This window comes from Chiloscyllium plagiosum, unplaced genomic scaffold (genome assembly GCF_037043375.1).
Source record: "Chiloscyllium plagiosum isolate Xiang-an unplaced genomic scaffold, Cpla_swu_hap1 HiC_scaffold_17, whole genome shotgun sequence".
Lineage (NCBI taxonomy): Eukaryota > Metazoa > Chordata > Chondrichthyes > Orectolobiformes > Hemiscylliidae > Chiloscyllium > Chiloscyllium plagiosum.
Window position 1 is genome coordinate 81,255,084 of NW_028270155.1, and position 19,823 is coordinate 81,274,906.

The 19,823-nt window shown below is 42.6% G+C and overlaps 1 protein-coding gene across 5 annotated transcripts in view; it reads right to left on the reverse strand.

The window, feature by feature from the left end:
- dnaaf1 (dynein axonemal assembly factor 1) overlaps nucleotides 1-19,823 on the reverse strand; it is a 126,489-nt gene that overhangs the window by 71,104 nt on the left and 35,562 nt on the right. For all 5 annotated transcript variants that reach the window (XM_043707394.2, XM_087996120.1, XM_087996121.1 and 2 more), the window contains one exon: nucleotides 9,125-9,296. In XM_043707394.2, the coding sequence (XP_043563329.2) occupies nucleotides 9,125-9,296 (172 nt within the window). The remainder of the gene's footprint in view (nucleotides 1-9,124; nucleotides 9,297-19,823) is intronic.

The following is a 19,823-nucleotide window of genomic DNA, read 5'->3' on the forward strand; positions in this document are numbered from 1 at the left end:
CCAGGCAGAATCTTGGTAAATCTGTTGTGGTTCTGTTCGCCGAGCTGGGAATTTGTGTTGCAGACGTTTCGTCCCCTGTCTAGGTGACATCCTCAGTGCTTGGGAGCCTCCTGTGAAGCGCTTCTGTGAGGTTTCCTCCGGCATTTATTGTGGTTTGTCTCTGCCACTTCCCGTTGTCAGTTCCAGCTGTCCGCTGCAGTGGCTGGTATATTGGGTAGTGTTTTGTGCAGTCCTTGCATGGGACTTTGTACACTATGTTGGTTTTGCTCATGCTGGGTATCGGGTCCTTTGTCCTGGTGAGTTGTTGTCCGAGAGTGGCTGTTGGTATGTGTGCTTGATGCATCAAGACACTCTTCAAAAGGACCACAACACACTGCAGTACACCAGAACTGCAAAAAGATGAAGAACACCACCTCTACAATGTATTCGCCAAAAACAGATACCCCCGCAAATTCATCAACAGATGCCTAAGGGAAAGACAATGGAATGAGGACATGCCACAACCCAAAGGACTAGCCACGTTACCATACATCAAGAACATTTCTGAACTGACAGCCAGACTACTACGACCACTAGGACTCATAACAGCACACAAACCAACAGCCACTCTCGGACAACAAATCACCAGGACAAAGGACCCGATACCTAGCATGAGCAAAACCAACGTAGTGTACAAAATCCCATGCAAGGACTGCACAAAACATTACATAGGACAAACAGGAAGACAGCTAATGATCCGTATCCATGAACACCAACTAGCCACGAAACGACATGACCAGCTATCCTTAGTAGCCACACACGCAGATGACAAGCAACATGAGTTCGACTGGGACAACACTACTATTATAGGCCAAGTCAAACAGAGAACAGCCAGGGAATTCCTACAGCCACGGTACTCATCCACAAACACATCGACCTGGACCCAATATACCGGCCACTGCAGCGGACAGCTGGAACTGACAACTGGACGTGGCAGAGACAAACCACTATAAATGCCGGAGGAAACATCACAGAAGCGCTTCACAGGAGGCTCCCCAGTACTGAGGATGTCACCTAGACAGGGGACGAAACATCTGCAACACAAATTCCCAGCTCGACCAACAGAACCACAACAACGAGCACCCGAGCTACAAATCTTCTCACAAACCTTGGTAAATCTCCTCTGCACCATCACTAAAGGATCTACATCCCTCCTATAATGAGACTACCAGAACTGGATACATAATTACAAGTCTGGTCTAACCAGGGTTTTATAGAGCTGCAGCTACGCCCTCAGACCTCTGTACATCTCTGCTCCAAGGAAAACAACCCCAGCCTATCAAGTCTCTCTTCACTTTAGCCCAGGCAACATCCTGGGTTAATCTCTTCTGCACCCTCTCCAGTAATCACATCCTTTCTTTAGAGTGGCGACCAGAACGGCACACAGTACACATGCTGTGACCTAACTAATATACAGCTCCATTTTCATCCCCTTACTTTTGTATTCATTGTCTTGACTAATAAATGCAAGAATCCCATACACCATCTTGACCACCTTCCCTCCCTGTCCTTCAACACCAAGGTCCCCTGATCCTCTGTACTTCCTCGTATTCTTGTTTCGCCAGCAAATTTGGGTAGAATACGCTCTAAGTCATTAATGTAAATTGTAAATAATTGAAGATTTCTAGTCCCTGGGCACTCCACTAAAGTCTAACATCCTCAAAATAATATTTATCCCAACTTTGTTTCCTGGTAGTTAGCCAATCCTTATCTATGCTTATACATCAATGCTATCAGTATGAGCTTTTACCTCTTAATTTAAGTTTTGATGTACTACTTATATCTTTCTTTTTGGAAATCCAAATACACTAAATCTATTGGCACTCCTTTATCCACTTTGTTTGTTCCATCTTAAAGCACCTTATTAAATTTGTCAAACACAATTTCTTTTCCACGAAACTATGTTGACTCTGCCTGAAAGATTTTGTAAATGTTCTGCTGCCGCTTCGTTAATAATGTAGTCTAGATTTTGACTGGTCAACAATTTCCTCATTTTTGATTACATCCTTCTTTGAACAGAAGTACCATGCATACAACTTGCTAGGGACTATTCGAGAATCCAGGGTTTTTTGGAAGAGTGGAGAAATTTCTCCTTGTCTCTGTCCTCAGTGATCATCTCTTATCCTGTCACTGTGCCAATGTTTCAGACTGTACAACCAGTAGAGACAATGACTCAGCATCTAATTTGTTAAACCCTGTCAGAATATTGTATGTTTCAATGAGATTGTGTCTAATTCTTCTAAACTTTAGAGTAGCAGCCCAATTTACATAACTTATCAACATAAAACGACTATCTCATCCCAAAGACCAATCTAGTGACCCTTCGCTGTACTGCTTCCAATGGAAGTACATCCTTCTTCAATCATGGAGATCACAACAGCACATAGTATTCCAAATGTGGTCTCATCAAAGCCCCATACAATTTTAACAAAACAGCTTTATTTCAGGTACTCCAATCCTCTTGCAATAAAGGACACCACGTCATTCATCTTCCCTAGTTGCTTGCTGGACCTAGATAATAACATTCAATACTCCCTGTACAAGCACATCCTTTGAGCATTAACAATTGCAAGTGTGACTATACTCTGCTATTTTATTTTTATGACCAATATTAACTACCTCACAGTTCCCACCTGCTCACTCACTGAACCTGTCCATATCTCCTTGCAACCTCCATGTATGCTTCTACAGCTTACCTCTCCATCCAGCTGCATATCATTAGCAAACTTAGATACATTACTGACTGACTCTTCATCCAAGTCACTAATATGGATTCCATATAGCTGAGGCCAACACTCTACTATTCATTGCCCACCAATTTGAAAATGACCCATTTACACCCTCTCACTGCTTCCTATCCATTAAGTGAATAGATGAGGTCGATAGATTGATGGGCAGATACTGTTCTCTGCAATCATATCTAGGCATATCAAAGTTTGTGACACTTGCTCTATGCTAGTATTAGTAACATACCCTTGTGACTGGAGAAAGCAGGGAAAGAAACTGCTCCCTGTGGTCCACATTGGAAACACTGACATAGGTAGAACTATGAATAATGCTTTACTGAGAGAGTTTAAGGAATTAGGTTCCAATTAAACACAGAACCACAAAGATAATAATTTCTGGATTGTTCCATGAGCCACATTCTGATTAGCATAGGGATAAGTCAGATCAGAGAATTTAAAATGGCTCAGATGGCTTTGATTCATGAGGCATTGACACCAGTGATAAAAGAGCTGTTCCATGGGGATATTTTCTATTTAAAACTGGAATAGGATCAGTGTTTTGGTGAATTGTACAAATAGAGCGAAGTTTTTAACTATTATGAAGGAAGGAATCAGGTGAAAGGGAGATTCAGAAATCTAAAGTGACAGTCACAGCCATAATGGTTTGGTGTGCACGTTGAAATTTCATTGAGTTTTAAACAGAGCAGGAATGGTAAAACGCTGCAGTAGGACACCTTTGAATTCATTTATGGGACTTGGACTTCATTAGCTTAGCTATCTTTATTGCCCATCCCCAGCTGCTCCTGAGGTGGTGGTGGTGAACTGCCTTCTTGAACTGTTGTTGTCTATTTGGTGTGGGAACTTACAATACCTTCTCCTATTAAGGAGAAAGGTCCAGAATTTCAGTGTCATCAAAGGCACAGCAATATATTTCCAAGACTGAGTGGTAAGTGGCTTGGTGAGGAACTTGCAGGTGGTGGTGATCCTTTATGCTTCACTTGGTTGAGAAGGTATAGTTTTGTGAATTTAACCATGCTTTTTGTAGTGTCTCCAATGCAGGTACATCCTTATTTGATAGGAAAAATCAAAACCGTGACTGAGTGGACAACAATGTGTGAGACTACTCATTTTGTTCAGAATAACAGCAAAGCAGGATATGTTTTTAAAAGATGGGAAACTTTTAAATGTCAATGTTCAATAAGTTTTGAATATAACAGAACATTAATTATTATCTTGCAAATACAACAAGTCAGAGAAGAGACAAATAAAAACAAAATGCTAGATCAACTCAACAGGGGTCTGGCAGCATCAGTAGAAAGAAAAACAGTTAACGTTTCAAGTCCAGTGCCTCTTCATTCAATTCTGACAAGGGTCACCGGGCTTAAAGTGATAACACTGCATTTCTCTCTACAGATGCTGCCAGACTTGCTGAGTTTCTCCAGTATCTTCTGTTTTTGTTTCAGATTCCCAGCATCCACAGTTCTTTGTTTTATTACAGGAAGACAAATAGCCTGTTGGACTTTATTGCAAGTTGATTGAAGTGCAAGAAAAGGAAATTTTGCTACAATTGTACATAACTTTAATGACATGACATTTGGAGCACTGTGCACAGATTTGACTTCCCTATCTAAGAAAGGTTATATTTATAATGGAGGTAATAGAGAGTAATGGAAAAAATTCACTAGATAAATTCCTACGAAAAGAAGGCGAATAACTTTCACTCATGAGGTTATCTTGTTGAAACATAGACGATTGTGATGCAGTTGACAGATTAGACACATTTTGTTCCCCTTAACTGGAGCATCTAAAACACAAGGATGCAGCGTCAAGATAAAGGATGATCATTTAGGATTGAGATGAAGAGAAATTGCTTCAACTAGAGGGTTCTGAAACTATAGAACTATCTACTCCAAAGGGTTTGGATGACCACAAGTCTGACTACATTTAAGGCTGAAACAGATATATTTTTGAATTTGCAAAGAATGAGCAATATGGGGAGGAGAGGGACAAACGGACTCATGTAGTAAGAACAGACATGATCATATTGAATAGGGGAGCAGTTCAAGTGATGAAATGTGCTATTCTTGCTCTTATTTCTTTTTTCTTAAATTGTTCAAGGTGAGTGTCCACAAAGAGCAACTGGATAAGTGTCAGATATTTTGTTTTAGTAATCTTGGCTCATGTAGAAGTACAGAACATCAGTAGAGCAATCTGTTCTTCAAATAATACCATGGGATCCTTCATAATGATGTCAGACTATGCAATGCAGTCATGTTTTGAATGTCATCAACCATACAAAATCCAGCTTCAGGTGAATATGGAAAAGATCTGTTATAAGACCATAACATGCAGGAGGAGAAATTGGCCATTCATTCTTTCCTGCTATTCAGTAAGATCATGGCTGATTTGATAACCCTCAACTCAATGTCCTTGTCTTTGCCCTATAACACGTGGTCCTATTATTGATTAAAAATCTGTCTTAAACATATTTAATATCAAAACCTCAGTGGCCCTCTGCAGTAAAGTATTCCACAGATTCACTATCTTTGGGGAAAAGAAATCTTTCCTCATTTCTGTTCTAAAGGTCCCCTTACTCAGATTATGTCCTCTGGTCCTGGATTCTCCAGCTGGGAAGACAGTCTCTCTACATCTATTTCCTCAAGTCCCCTAAAAATTCTAAACTCCAATGGGTGCGAGACCAAACTACTCAAAGATAGCCCCTCCAGATCTAAGATTAAACCCTGGACTACCCCTAATGCCAGTACACCATTTCTTAGGTAGGGGGCCAAAGTTGTTCACAGTGGTCAAGCTGCGTTCTAACTAGTACACGTGAACTTGTATGGTTTTAGCAAGATCTGAAAATGTGTTGCTGGAGAAGCGCAGCAGGTCAGGCAGCATCCAGGGAACAGGAGAATCGACGTTTCGGGCATAAGCCCTTCTTCAGCATCTGCAGACCTCACTTTCTCCTTTAGCAAGATCTCCCAATTTTTACGCTACATTCCATTTGAAACAAAGGCCAACATTCATCTGTCTTCCCGAGTACTTGCTGAACTGGTGTGCGAGCATTTTTGTAATTTACACGCAGTGACTCTTAAATCCCTCCATGGTGTAGTTTCCTGCAGCCTTTTCCAATTAAATACTATTCAGCTCCTCTATTTTTCCTACCAAAGTGCATATCCTCTCAATTTCCCATATTATATTTTAATCCGCCCTGTTATGAAAGAAAATGATGAATACAACTTTTAGCAGGTTCCCTGAGCACGTGGTTATGGTAGATGTTCTTCTCTCAAAGTTCACTCACTACACATTTCATTAAAAAGGAAGATCCAGTTTGGAGCAGCTTAGAGTGAAGGAGCTTCAGTTTAACTATATCCTCTGTAAAGAAACCAGCAGTTGAAGGGCGTTGGGAATGCAGGCTTTTGAGTAATATAGTATGCAACGTATCTAAAGGAGCTGCACCTGCTAGGGAGGGAATGAATTTGCAGCAGCATTAGCTTCCAAAATTCATGATGCATTAGTGAAGTGTTGCTGGGCTGCATTCAGGGTTAGACTGGATAGACCCAGGCATTGAAGATAGGTGTTCTTAGGTTTGTTCAATATGTCTGGGGAAGGCAGGAGCTTTTAATGAAACCTCTCCCACCTAAACAACTGCCACACTATTCAAAAAGGAACTAAACCAATGTATTGTTTCCAATCCACATTCTCTTCCACTCGGACAGTTTTTGAAAAACTTGTAACCATTTATACCATTTCTCTGGTCGTACCTCAAGGTCAGGGAAAGTCCTACTCAATGTACTGCTTACAGACAATACCACTCTAGTAAGTGACATTGCCTATCTCAAGAGGTTTATCTCACATTTAATGGTACTAAACAGAATGATTCCTCTTTTCAATCATTCATCTTTATAGTATGCAAGTGCTGATATGGCAGAAGTCACATGTCATTAAAAAATCAAAAATTCCCTTACTTCCCTCAGAAGGAAATGATTATCTATAGTTCCCTAGAATCAGGGAAACACAACTGAGAAAGAAGCGTGCCATCGTAGATGATCTCAAGTACATGTGGACATGAGTAGGTTCAAACAAGAGATTATGGAAGATGACCGTGGGTGTTCTGGTTTCCTCCCACAGTCCAAAGATGTGCAGGTTAGGTGAATTGGCCATGCTAAATTGCCTGTAGTGTTAGATGAAGGGGTAAATGTAGGGGAATGGGTCTGGGTGGGTTGTGCTTTGGCAGCTCGGTGTGGACTTGTTGGGCCGAAGGGCCTGTTTCCACACTAAGTAACCTAATCTAATCTAATGACAAAACTGAATGTCAAATGGTGCCAAGTTGGTAGAAGCTGGCAAAAGGCTCCTTATTAACAATGCCAACATTCAGTAATATCTACAATTTGTAATGCCACATGCTGAACTACTGTTTCATCAAAGGGCAACAACAACTTTGATTTATTTATCACCTTAACGTAATAAAGCAACCATGGTTACTTCACAAAGTACTGCAAAACAAATAAAATACAAAGCTACATGTGGTGTTATTAGGGGAAATGACCAAAAGCTTAGTCAAAGAGGTAGGTTTTAAGAGCAGTCTTGAAGGAAGAAAGCAATTGAGAGACATCAAGAGATGTAAGCAGGGAATTCCAGAGCTAGGGGTCGATGCAACTGAAGGTGTAACTTCAGAGACCAGAAATACTACAGCCCAGATTCAGAGTAGATATCTCAGAGTTGTGGGGTTGAATGTGTTTATGGATGTGGCAAGGTAGCATTAGGATAGATCTGAAAATAAGGATGAGAATTTAAAATCAAGAATCTGCTTGACTGAGAGCTAAAGTAGTTCAATGAGGACAGAGGTGATAAGGAACTAGTCTGGCTAACTTATTGATTTAAGGTTCATGCAGAAGTTTGGATTGCGTCAAGGTTATGGAAGGTAGTATTGGTAAGACCAGCCAAGAATGCATTGGAATAATTGAGTTTAGACATCAAAAGCATGGATGATAATTTCCATAGCAGATGCACGGAGACAAAAGTTATTGGAGGTGGAAATGTGGTTTTAGTAAAGGTACAATCATGAAGTCAGAAACTTCTCTTAGGCTCAAATGTGGCACCAAGGTTGTGAACAGACTGACATAATCAAAGATTTTAGATTAGATTACAGATTAGATTTTAGATTAGATTACATTACAGTGTGGAAACAGGCCCTTCGGCCCAACAAGTCCACACCGACCCGCTGAAGCGAAACCCACCCATACCCCTACATTTACCCCTTACCTAACACTACGGGCAATTTAGCATGGCCAATTCACCTGGCCCTGCACATCTTTGGACTGTGGGAGGAAACCGGAGCACCCGGAGGGACCCACGCAGACACGGGGAGAACGTGCAAACTCCACACAGTCAGTCGCCTGAGGCGGGAATTGGACCCAGGTCTCTGGCGCTGTGAGGCAGCAGTGCTAACCACTGTGCCACCGTGCCGCATTGTGCCATCGATTGTTCCCAGGATCAAAGCATGATAGAATCGGTGGCTAGAAACGAAGTTAAATCATGTCCAAAATAACAGCTTCAACCCTTCCTATATCTAACTGGAGGATAATCATTGTGGAGGTGGCTAATTAAATTCTTATAATGCACATCATTAGGGAAGTAACTGAAGGAAATACTGAAATAAAAACAAAGTGTTGGAGAAACCCATCATTCTGGCAAAATCTGTGGAGAGAGAGAGTGTGTTTGGAAATGTTAACACAGTTTCCAATCCACGGATGCTGCCAGACCTGTGGAGTTTATCCATCATCTTCTGTTCTTTTTTCAGATCTCCAGCTTTTCTTTGAAGCAAACACTGGCCATACTGCTTATTACATATGTATATCCAGGTTCTCAATCAATACCTCCTCTTCACCATTTCTACAATTCTCATAACAGACAGTGGTGACCATGCAGAAGGAATTCGAGAAGTGAAAATGAGACACTTTTCTCCACAGAAGGTCAAGAAACAACTAATCAGTGGCTGAACAACCTAGAAAATCAAAATTTTAAGCCCACACTCCTCTCAGAGCTGCACACATTCATTACTCCTTTAAATCATACCATCTGAAGAACTTCTAAGACAGAGTGGGATAGACACTTGAAACACTAAAGCTGTCAGGAAAGCATGAATTGGTCAGTTCTTTCACAAAATCAACAGAACAGATTGGGCTCAGCAGCCACTATCTTTATAGAAATACTCGATGATATTGTAAAAGAAACTGACAACTAAAAGTGTGTGGAAACAGAAGTTTCAACACGTGTTTGCAAGTTTAAAAAAAACCAATCTGTTACTCAATCAATCATAACACAATTGGTCATATTTTCCAGAACAAGTTTCTCACCTCGGTCCTGAGTCCTTCTTGACTTTTTCCTGAGGTTTCCTGGAGTTGAGTTCATGCAGCTCTGGACTTTTAGTTCCTTCCTGATCATGCAGTTTGTCATCTTTCTGCAGTTTATTTTGTTCTTCACTTCTGACTGGGACTGTTCCTTCACTGAAGTAGCTTTGCTCAGTCACTGAAAATACATTAGCACAAAACTTACAAGGTGAACGCTCTTTCCCCACTCAGTGTGCTGGCGCCTCACTGAAATGGGATGGACACAGTGTGCGAGCAATTCCAAATAATTATAGAGGGGTCAAAGATATGGCAAAGACGTGCGAGGGGTTTCATACTATTAATGCACTGTGTCCAGAGGTTAGTCAGGTGGAAGGTGACAACTGGGGGTTCCTATCCTTGTTGCAGTGAGAGGGATGGAGTTCAAGGGCGGATGTGTGGAAAGTGGAGGAGATGTGCGGAAGGCATAGTTGATCACGTGGGTGGAGAAATTGTGGTTCTTAAAATAGGAGGCCATCTGGGATGTCCTGGTTTGGATTTGCTCCTCATGGGAGCAGATACAGCAGAGGCAGAGCAATTGGGAGTAAGGGATAGTTGTTTTACTGGAGGAGGTGAGAGCGTGGCAGGAAGTATAATCCAGGTAGCTACAGAAGTTAGTGGGTTTGAACTAAATGTCCGTGTTGAATTGGTTGCTAGAAATGGAAAGGTCCAGGAAGGGGAGGGAGGTGTTTGATATAATCCAGGTGAACTTGAGGTCAGGGTGGAAGGTGTTTAGGAAGTTGATGAACTGCTCACCCTCCTCTTGGGAGCACAAGATGGTGTTGATACTGTCATTAATGTAGCAGAGGAAAAGGTGGAGGATGGTGCCAGTGTAACTGCAGAAGATGTTCCATGTATCTGAAAAAGAGGCAGGCATACCTGAGACCCATTTGGATGCCCAAGGCTAATCCTTTGGTTTGAAGGAAGTGGGAGGATTTGGAGGACAAGTTGTTGAGGGTGAGCACCAGTTCCGCCAAATGAATGAGTGTGTCGGTGCTGTGCTACTTGTTGGATTGGCAGGAGGAGAAGAATCAGAGGGTTTGAAGGTGGATGTCCATGGTGAAGATGAGGCGCTGGGGGCTGGGAAAACAAAAGTCATGGAAGAGGTGAAGGGTGTGAGTGGTGTCCCGAATATATGTGGGGAGTTTCTGGACCAAGGGGAACATGACAGTGTCAAGGTATGAGGAGATAAGTCTGGTGGGGTAGGAGCAGGCGCAGACGATGAGTTGACTGGGGAGTCAGGTTTGTGAATTTTAAGTGCACTTGCAAGAGTGTGTGTCCACATGAACTCTCACCCACACTGACTCTGTCTCTCCTGCATGCACACGCATAAAGGTTTATGGGGTGAATTTGTATTTGCAGAATTGCATTTTATTTTGCTCAAAAACTGCATAAATTCATATAAGATTCTGTAAGTCCCACTTTAGAAATAGAACCAGTTTGAGACAACATTGAGACACTTTAACCTCACACCTTCAATGCATTGTCTGCGCTGAGATGCCACCTATTGTTAGAAAAGCTAAAGCTTTCTTGAGAATGTAACTTAAAAGGAGTTCTGGAAGTTACATATTAAAGAACTGAAACTAGCATATCACATTCTAAAAGATAAAAGACTTAATCCAAATTTTTTTAATACACAATTACAGCTCCATGACACTGTAACCTTTCTGCTTTCAATTCTGTGTCTAATAATCTTATACAGTATAACCACCTGATGAAGGAGCAGCACTTTGAAAGTAAGTGCCTCCAAATATGCCTGTTGGACTATAACCTAATGTTGTGTGATTTTTAACTTTGTCCATCCCAGTCCAATATCAGTACTTCCAAATCATTGAAAGGTCAAAGATAATGAGGAAGCTTAAAAGGTTGTTACTTGGAGAATGTTTCATCTTCTGGCGGAGACCACAGTTTAAAAATAAGAGGTCTCGCTTTCTAAATAGAGAAAAAGAGAAATTTTTATCAAAAGGAAAGCTGATCTTTGGAATTTTCCTCAACTGACTTAGTGAGGGTTGAATCAATCAATTTATTCAAGCGGAGTTAGAAAGATGTGTGTTCGACAAGGTAGCTAAGGATTATTGAGGCAAACAAGTGGAGTCAGACCACAATTAAGTTAGCCATAACCTTATGTTAGATGACTCACTCCTGTTCTTGAGTCCCATGTTGCTCTCTCCTCTGTACCTTCTTAGGAATCTTCACATCCTGCCTAAAAAAAGTGTTGTGACCAAATTATTTATTAAAGGCAAGGCTGATTTCACTCAATATGTCCTGCCATCTTCAAATATCAATGCAAATGAACTCCAGATACCTGTCCTTGCATACTATTCAGAGCTGCGCTAATAAAAATATATGGCCTCTCCCCATCTCTCTGCTAAAATGCACATCCTCACACTTTAGAATATAGAACAGTACAGCACAGAAGAGGCCCTTCAGCCCACGATGTTGTGCCAACCATCGATCTTCATGTATGCACCCTCAAATGTCTGTGACCATATGCATGTCCAGCAGTCTCTTAAATGTCCCCAATGACCTTGCTTCCACAACTGCTGCTGGCAACGCATTCCATGCTCTCACAACACTCTGTGTAAAGAACCCGCCTCTGACATCCCCTCTATACTTTCCTGAAGAAGGGCTTATGCCCGAAACGTCGATTCTCTTGTTCCCTGGATGCTGCCTGATCTCTGCGCTTTTCCAGCAACACATTTTCAGCTCTGATCTCCAGCATCTGCAGACCTCACTTTCTCCTCTATACTTTCCTCCAACCAGCTTAAAACTGTGATCCCTCATGTTAGCCATTTCTGCCCTGGGAAATAGAGTTGATAGCCAGAGACTATCTATGCCTCTCATTATCTTGTATACCTCAGTTAGGTCCCCTCTCCTCCTCCTTTACTCCAATGAAAAAAGTCCGATCTCAGTCACACTCTCTTCATAAGATAAGCCCTCCAGTCCAGGCAGCATCCTGGTAAACCTCCTCTGAACCCTCTCCAAAGCATCCACATCTTTTCTATAATAGGGCGACCAGAACTGGACGCAGTATTCCAAGTGCGGTCTAATCAAAGTTTTATAGAGCTGCAACAAGATCTCACGACTCTTAAACTCAATCCCCCTGTTAATGAAAGCCAAAACACCATATGCTTTCTTAACAAACCTGTCCACTTGGGTGGCCATTTTAAGGGATCTATGTACCTTCACACCAAGATCCCTCAGTTCCTCCACACTACCAAGAATCCTATCCTTAATCCTGTACTCAGCTTTCAAATTTGACCTTCCAAAATGCATCACCTCGCATTTATCCAGGTTGAACTCCATCTGCCACCTCTCAGCTCATTCTCTGCATCCTGTCAATGTCCCGCTGCAGCCTACATCAGCCCTCTATACTGTCAATGACACCTTCAATCTTTGTGTCGTCTGCAAACTTGCTGACCCATCCTTCAATCCCCTCATCCAAGTCATTAATAAAAATTACAAACAGTAGAGGCCCATGGACAGAGCCCTGTACAACACACCATTCACCACTGACTTCCAGGCAGAATATTTTCCTTCTACTACCACTCGCTGTCTTCTGTTGGCCAGCTAATTCTGTATCCAGACACAAGTTCCTCTGACGTTCTGAATGAGCCTACCATGGGGAACCTTATCAAATGCCTTGCTGAAATCCATATACACCACATCCACAGCTCGACCCTCATCAACGTTTCTAGTCACATCCTCAAAGAACTCGATAAGGTTTGGTATCAATAACTCGATAATACTTTGCAATATTAAATCCTATCTGCCATCCATTTACTCATTCTACTATACAGTGCCCTATTGCAGCTGATTGCTATCATCATTTCTGATAGCCACACCTCTATGTTTGACATTAAGAACATAAAATAATACAGCGCAATAAGGCTCTTCGGTCCTCCATGTTGTGCTGACCTCTTATCCTATTCTAACATCTAACTAACCTCATTTTACAATCATCCATGTGCCTATCCAAGATTCGCTTAAATGTCCTTAATGTACCTGACTCCATTATCACTGCTGTCCACGCACCAATCACTCTGTGTAAAGAACCTACCTCTGACATCTCCCCTAAGTCTTCAAGCACCTTAGAATTATACCCCCTTGTGATAGCAATTTCCACCCTGAGAAGAGGTCTCTGGCTATCCACTCTATTTATACCTTTCATCATCTTGTCCACCTCTATCAAATCACCTCTCATCCTTCTTCGCTCCAATGAGAAATGCCCTAGCTCCCTCAACCTTTCTTCATAAGATGTTCCCTCCAGCTCAGGCAGCATACTGTAAATCTCCTCTGCACCCTCTCTAAAGCTAGAGAGGGTGCAGAGGAGATTTATTCTATAATGAACTGAACACGATATTCCAATTATGGTCTAACCAGGGCTTAATAGTGCTGTAGCATAACCTCGTGGCTCTTAAACTCATCTCATGAAAGCCAACTCATCATACACCTTCTTAACAACCCTGTCAACCTGCGTAGCAACTCTGAGGCATCTGTGGATATGTACCTCAAGAGCCCTCTTCCTCCACACTGCCAAGAATCCTGCCTTTAACCCTGCATTCTGCATTCAAACTTGACTTTCCAAAGTGAATGACTTCACACTTTTCCAGGATGAACTCCATCTGCCACTTCTCAGCCCAGCTCTGCATCCTATCAATGTCTTTAGATTAGATTAGATTACTTAACAGTGTGGAAACAGGCCCTTCGGCCCAACATGTCCACACCGACCCACCGAAGCGCACCCACCCAAACCCATTCCCCTACATTCACCCCTGCATTGAACACTATGGGCAATTTAGCGTGGCCAATTCACCTAACCTGCACATTTTTTTGGACTGTGGGAGGAAACCGGAGCACCCGGAGGAAACCCACGCAGACACGGGGAGAATGTGCAAACTCCACACAGACAGTCGCCTGAGGCGGGAACTGAACCCGGGTCTCTGGCGCTGTGAGGCAGCAGTGCTAACCAATATGCCACCATGCCGTCTTGTTGCAACCTAGAACAGTGTCTTCCACACTATCCACAACTCCAAAAACCTTCGTGTCATTGACAAACTTACTAACCCACCCTTCCACTTCCTCATTCAAGTCATTTATAAAAATTACAAAGAGCAGAGTTCCCAAAACAGGTCCCTATGGAACACCACTGGTCACCGAGCTCCAGGCTGGGTACTTTCCATTTACTACCACCCTCTGTCTTCTCTGGGCCACCCAATTCTGTATCCAGACAGCCAAATTTCCTTGTATCTCATGCCTCCTTACTTTCTGAATGAGGCTATCATGGTAACCTTACCAAACGTCTTGCTAAAACGCATACACACCACATCCACTGCTCCAACTTCATCAATGTGTTTTGTCACATTGTTAAAGAATTCAATAAGGCTTGTGAGGCATGACCTGCCCCTCACAAAGCCATGCTGACTATTTCTAATCAAACGGTGGTTTTCCAAATAATCATAAATCCTGTCTCTCAGAATCCTCTCCAATAATTTGCCCACCACCATTGTAAGACTGACTGGTCAGTAATTCCCCAGGTTATTCCCATTCCCTTTCTTGAACAAATGAATAATATTTGCCACCTTCCAATCATCTGGCACTACTCCGTGGATAGTGAGGATGCAAAGGCACAGCAATCTCTTCCTTCACTTCCCCTAGTAAACTTGGGCATGTCCCGTCCGGCCCAGGGAACTTACCTATCCTCATGTTTTTCAAGATTTCCAGCACATGCCCCTTCTTAACATCAACCTGTTCAAGCATATCAGCCTATTTCACACTGTCCTCATAAATGACAATGTCCCTCTCACGGGTGAATACTGAAGCAAAGTACTCATTAAGGACCTCCTCTACCTTCTCCAACTCCAGGCACAAGTTTCCTCCACTATCCCTGATTGGCTCTACCCTCACTCTGGCCATTCTCTTGCCTTAGGTAACTGTAGAATACTTTGGGATTTTGCTTAATTCTACCCAAGGCTTTTCCATGCCCCTCTCTAGCCCTCCAAAATCCATTTTTCAGTGCCTTCCTGGCTACTTGTAACCCTCGAGAACCCTGCCTGATCCTTGCTTCCTCGACCTTATGTAAGTTTCCTTCTTCCTCTTGACTAGATGATCCACATCTCTTGTCACCCAAGATTCCTTCACCCTACCATGCCTTCTTTGCCTCAGTGGGACAAATCTATCCAGCACTCACAGCAAGTGCTCCCTAAACAACCTCCACATTTCTGTTGTGCATTTCCCTGAGAATATCTGTTCCCAATTTATGCTCCACAGTTTCTGCCTAACAGAATTGTAATTCCCCCTCCCCCAATTAAATACTTTCCATACCTTCTGCTCCTATCCCTTTCCATGCCTACAGTCAAAGTCAGGGAGTTGTGATTACTCTCACCGAAATTCTCTCCCACCAAGAGATCTGACACCTGATCTGGTTCGTCGTCAAACACCAAATCCGATATGGCCTCCCCTCTAGTCAGCCTATTAAGTATGTAAGTCCTGCTCTGATTTGCTTTTCCAAAATGTAGCACCTCGCATTTATTTAAATTAAACTCCATATGCCACTCCTCAGCTCATTGGCCCATTTGATCAAGATCCTGTTCTACTGTGAGGTAAAAGCCTCTAATTTGGTGTCATATGCAAACTTACTTACTATACCTCCTACGTTCACATCCAAATCATTTATATAAACGGCGAAAAGTAGTGGACCCAGCACCAATCTTTTGGCACACCACTGGTCATAGGCCTCCAGTCTGAAAAACAACCCTCCACCACCACCTCTGTCCTTTCAGACAGAGTGTCTCTGATCAGATAACTTGATGTGTTAAAAAGAAATTCTGCTCCTCTCCCTCCCCCCTCCTCTAGTTCCTTTCCTGATTCTCTCCAATCTGTCCCCCTCTGGTGACTGACCCTATTGCCTCTGGCGACAGTGTCTCCCTCAGTAGCTCAATTGAAACCTCTGGTAATTTTGAATACCTCGATTCAATCTCACTATTATCCTTTTCTGCTCCGATTGGGATGATCCCAGCCTCTCCCCACATGAACTGTCTTGGGAAACCTCTCAAGCAACAAACACTCCCACAGAGGTTGGTGGTGCTTCAGCAGGGCAGAAGATGGAAAAATGCTTTGGGGCTGAGAGTATTACCTCAGTATCTAAAAGGGAGTGATCTGGAGACAGTACTCTCAAATGCGTTCATATAGCGCCTACACAACAATACACTGCTTTAAGAAGCTTCACCATGGGGGAATTGCTTCACTAATCCTCCACTTAGGATCTCAGTCAGATCACTGTATTAAACCCCAATGGGTTATGGGCCCAACCTGCACTCAGTGCACGTCAACCTGTAGCCCTTCATAAGCATCAGGTGACTCTTGTGACACAGGATAGAAAGTCAGAGAGTCATTGATTCAAAAACCATAGAAACAGACCCTGACAGTCCCGGTCTCTGATCCAGGAGGCCTGGGTTCACATCCCAACTGCTGCAGTGGTGCTTCATAGCCTGCCTGAGCTGACTGGTTTGAAGATATCTGTCCATCCTTAAATAACAAGACCAAGCATGCAAGTGAGGTGTGCAGAAACCAGTGTCCTGTACAGCTGTCGCAAAATGTTTATACTCCATCCCTTTTTCAATAAAACCTGATATTGCGTTTGCCTTCTCATTAAGTACATAAAGACAGAGTCCACAGCCTTACTGCAGGCTGTCTGTGCTTGTGGTCACCTGGTGAAGTAGAAACAATACTGCTTTGAATTTTGTTCATTTCAATTTTGGTTTCTTTTTAAACTGCCTCTTCAGGGGCTGGCACCCTTTCATCTGCTTTAATTCAGCTTATCAATTAAATCTGAATAAATACTTTTTACATGGCTGAAAAGACCATCACTTTATTAGATCTTGAAGGGTCTTTTCAAATTGGATGTGGCAAGGATGCATCCTCTTAGAATCATACAGCATGACAACAGACCCTTTGGTCTTTCCAGTATTATCTATTACTGGTTAGACCAAAGGGTCTAACCAGTAATAGATAATATTATCCCAAACTAAACCAATCCCACCTGCCTGCACTGGCTCATGTCTCTCCAGAGATGTCTTATTCATGCACTTATCAAAATGTCTTTTAAATGTTGTAACTGTACCTGTAACTACCACTTCCTCTGGAAGTTCATTCCACATGCAAATCACTCTGTGGGAAAGTGTTGCCCCCAGGTCTTTTTCAAATCTTTCTCCTCTCACCTTAAAAACTATGCCACCTATTCTTGAAATCTCTCATCATAGGGTAAAGACACCTGCCATTCACCTTTTGTATACACCTCATGATTTTACAAACCTCAATTTCCTCCGTTCCAGTGAAAAAAGTCCCAGCCCATCCAGTCTCTCCCTTCCATTCCGAGCAACATCCTGGTAAATCTTTTCTGAACCTTCTTCAGCTTTATAATATTCTTGGAGAAAGTGAGGACTGCAGGTGTTGGAGATCAGAGCTGAAAATGTGTTGCTGGAAAAGCGCAGCAGGTCAGGCAGCATCCAAGGAGCAGGAGAATCGGCGTTTCGGGAATGAGCCCTTCTTCAGGAATGAGGTCTCATTCCTGAAGAAGGGCTCATGCCCGAAACGTCGATTCTCCTGCTCCTTGGATGCTGCCTGACCTGCCGCGCTTTTCCAGTAACACGTTTATAATATTCTTCCCTAGGTAAATGAATGTTTTTCTGTTGGAGATCAGTGGCTAGTAGTGTGCCTCAGGATCAATGTTGAGACCACAATTCTTTACAACTTACAAAAATGATTTAGATTTGGGGACCAAGTGTAATATGTCAAAGTTTGCAGATGACACTAAGGTAAGTAGTACAGCAAAGTGAGCAGAGACATTGAAAGGCTGCAGTGGGATATGGATAAATGAGTGGACAATGGTGTGGCGGATGGAGTACAATATTGGCAAATGTGAAGTCATCCATTTTGGTGGGAATAACAACAAAATGGACTATTATTTAAATGGTGAAAAATTGCAGCATGCTGCTGTGCAGAGGGACCTGGGTGTCCTTATACATGAATCATAAAAAGGTTGATTTGCAGGTGCAGTAGGTAATTAAGGCGGCAAATGGAATATTGTCCTTCGTTGCCAGAGGGATGGAGTTTAAAACAGGGATATTATTCTGCAGTTGTATAGCATGCTAGTGAGGCCATACCTAGAGAACTGTGAACAGTTTAAATCTCCTTGCTGGATGTACTGACACTGTACGACCTCAACATGAATTTCTAACTCCTACACTCAAAGGTCGGAGCAATGAAGGTAAGCATACTATTAGCACTTCTTATCCACCTTGTATACAAACTTCAAAGAAATATGTACCTGAACCAGCAGGTCCCTCTGTTCTACAACTCTACCCAAGGGCCTACCATTATTTGTATGAGACTTTCACTTGTTCGTTTTACCAAAATGCAATACCTCACATCTGGCCAAATTAAAATCCACCTGTCACACATCAGCCCATTGACCCAATCGATCAAGATCTCTTTAGAATCTTCGAAAACCTTCTTCACTGTCCACGATGCCACCAACATTGGTGTCATCACAAAGTTGCTAACCATACCTTTTATTTTCTCATCTAAATCATTATTATAAATTATAAACAAAAGTGGATCCAACGCCAATCCCTGTGGAGCGCCACTAGCGACAGGCCTCCAGCCCGAAAAACAACTGTCGACCACCACTCTGTCTCCTGCTGTTCAGCCTTTTTTCCCCATTGGCAAACTCAACTTGAATCTCATGTGATCCAACTTTACTAATTAGTCTACCATGTAGAACTTTGTCAAAGGCTTTACTAAAGTCCAAGTAAACAATGTCTACTGCTGTTCTGTCATCAACTTTTTCGTTACTTCCTCAAAAAACTTCCTCGCACAAAACCATACTGACTATCCGTAATCATTCCTTGCCTCTCTAAATGTGTGTAAATCCTATCTTTCAGAATCACCTCCAACAACTTACCCAGCACCGAAGTCAGATTCACAGGTCTGTAGGTCACTGACAATTCCTCCCTAACTTTCCACAGCATCCTGGAATACACTAGATCAGATCTTGGAGATTTATCCACTTTTATGGCTCTGTGTTAAAATTACAGGTCATCTTTTTTTAAAACAGTGTGTGTGTGCGACTTTGGGACTCGTTGCCTCAGACAGTGGAGGCGTTGGGAACAGTAAATATTGTAAAGGATGGGATAGATTCTTGTTGGGCTGGGGAAATCAGAGGTTATTGGATAGATAGGACTGGGAATGTGGAATTCTAAACATAAACAGATCAGTAAACAAGAGCCTAAATGGCCGACTTCTGCTCCAGATTCAGATGGCTCAGTGGTTAGCACAGCTGCCTAGCAGCGCTAGGGACTCGGGTTCGATTCCAGCCTCGGGCGATGTCTGTGTGGAGTTTGCACATTTTCCCTGTGTCTGCGTGTTTCCTCTGGGTGCTCCGGCTTCCTCCCACTGTCCAAAGATGAGCAGGTCAGGTGAATTGGTCATGCTAAATTGCCCATAGTGATAGGTGCATGAGTCTCGGTGGGTTACTCTTCGAAGGGTCAGTGTGGGCTTGTTGGGCCGAAGGCCCTGTTTCCGCACTGTAGGTAATCTAAATCTAATGTGCGATTATCCATGTAATAGGTCCGTCAGGCTCCTCTATGCACTGTTTCCCAACATAATT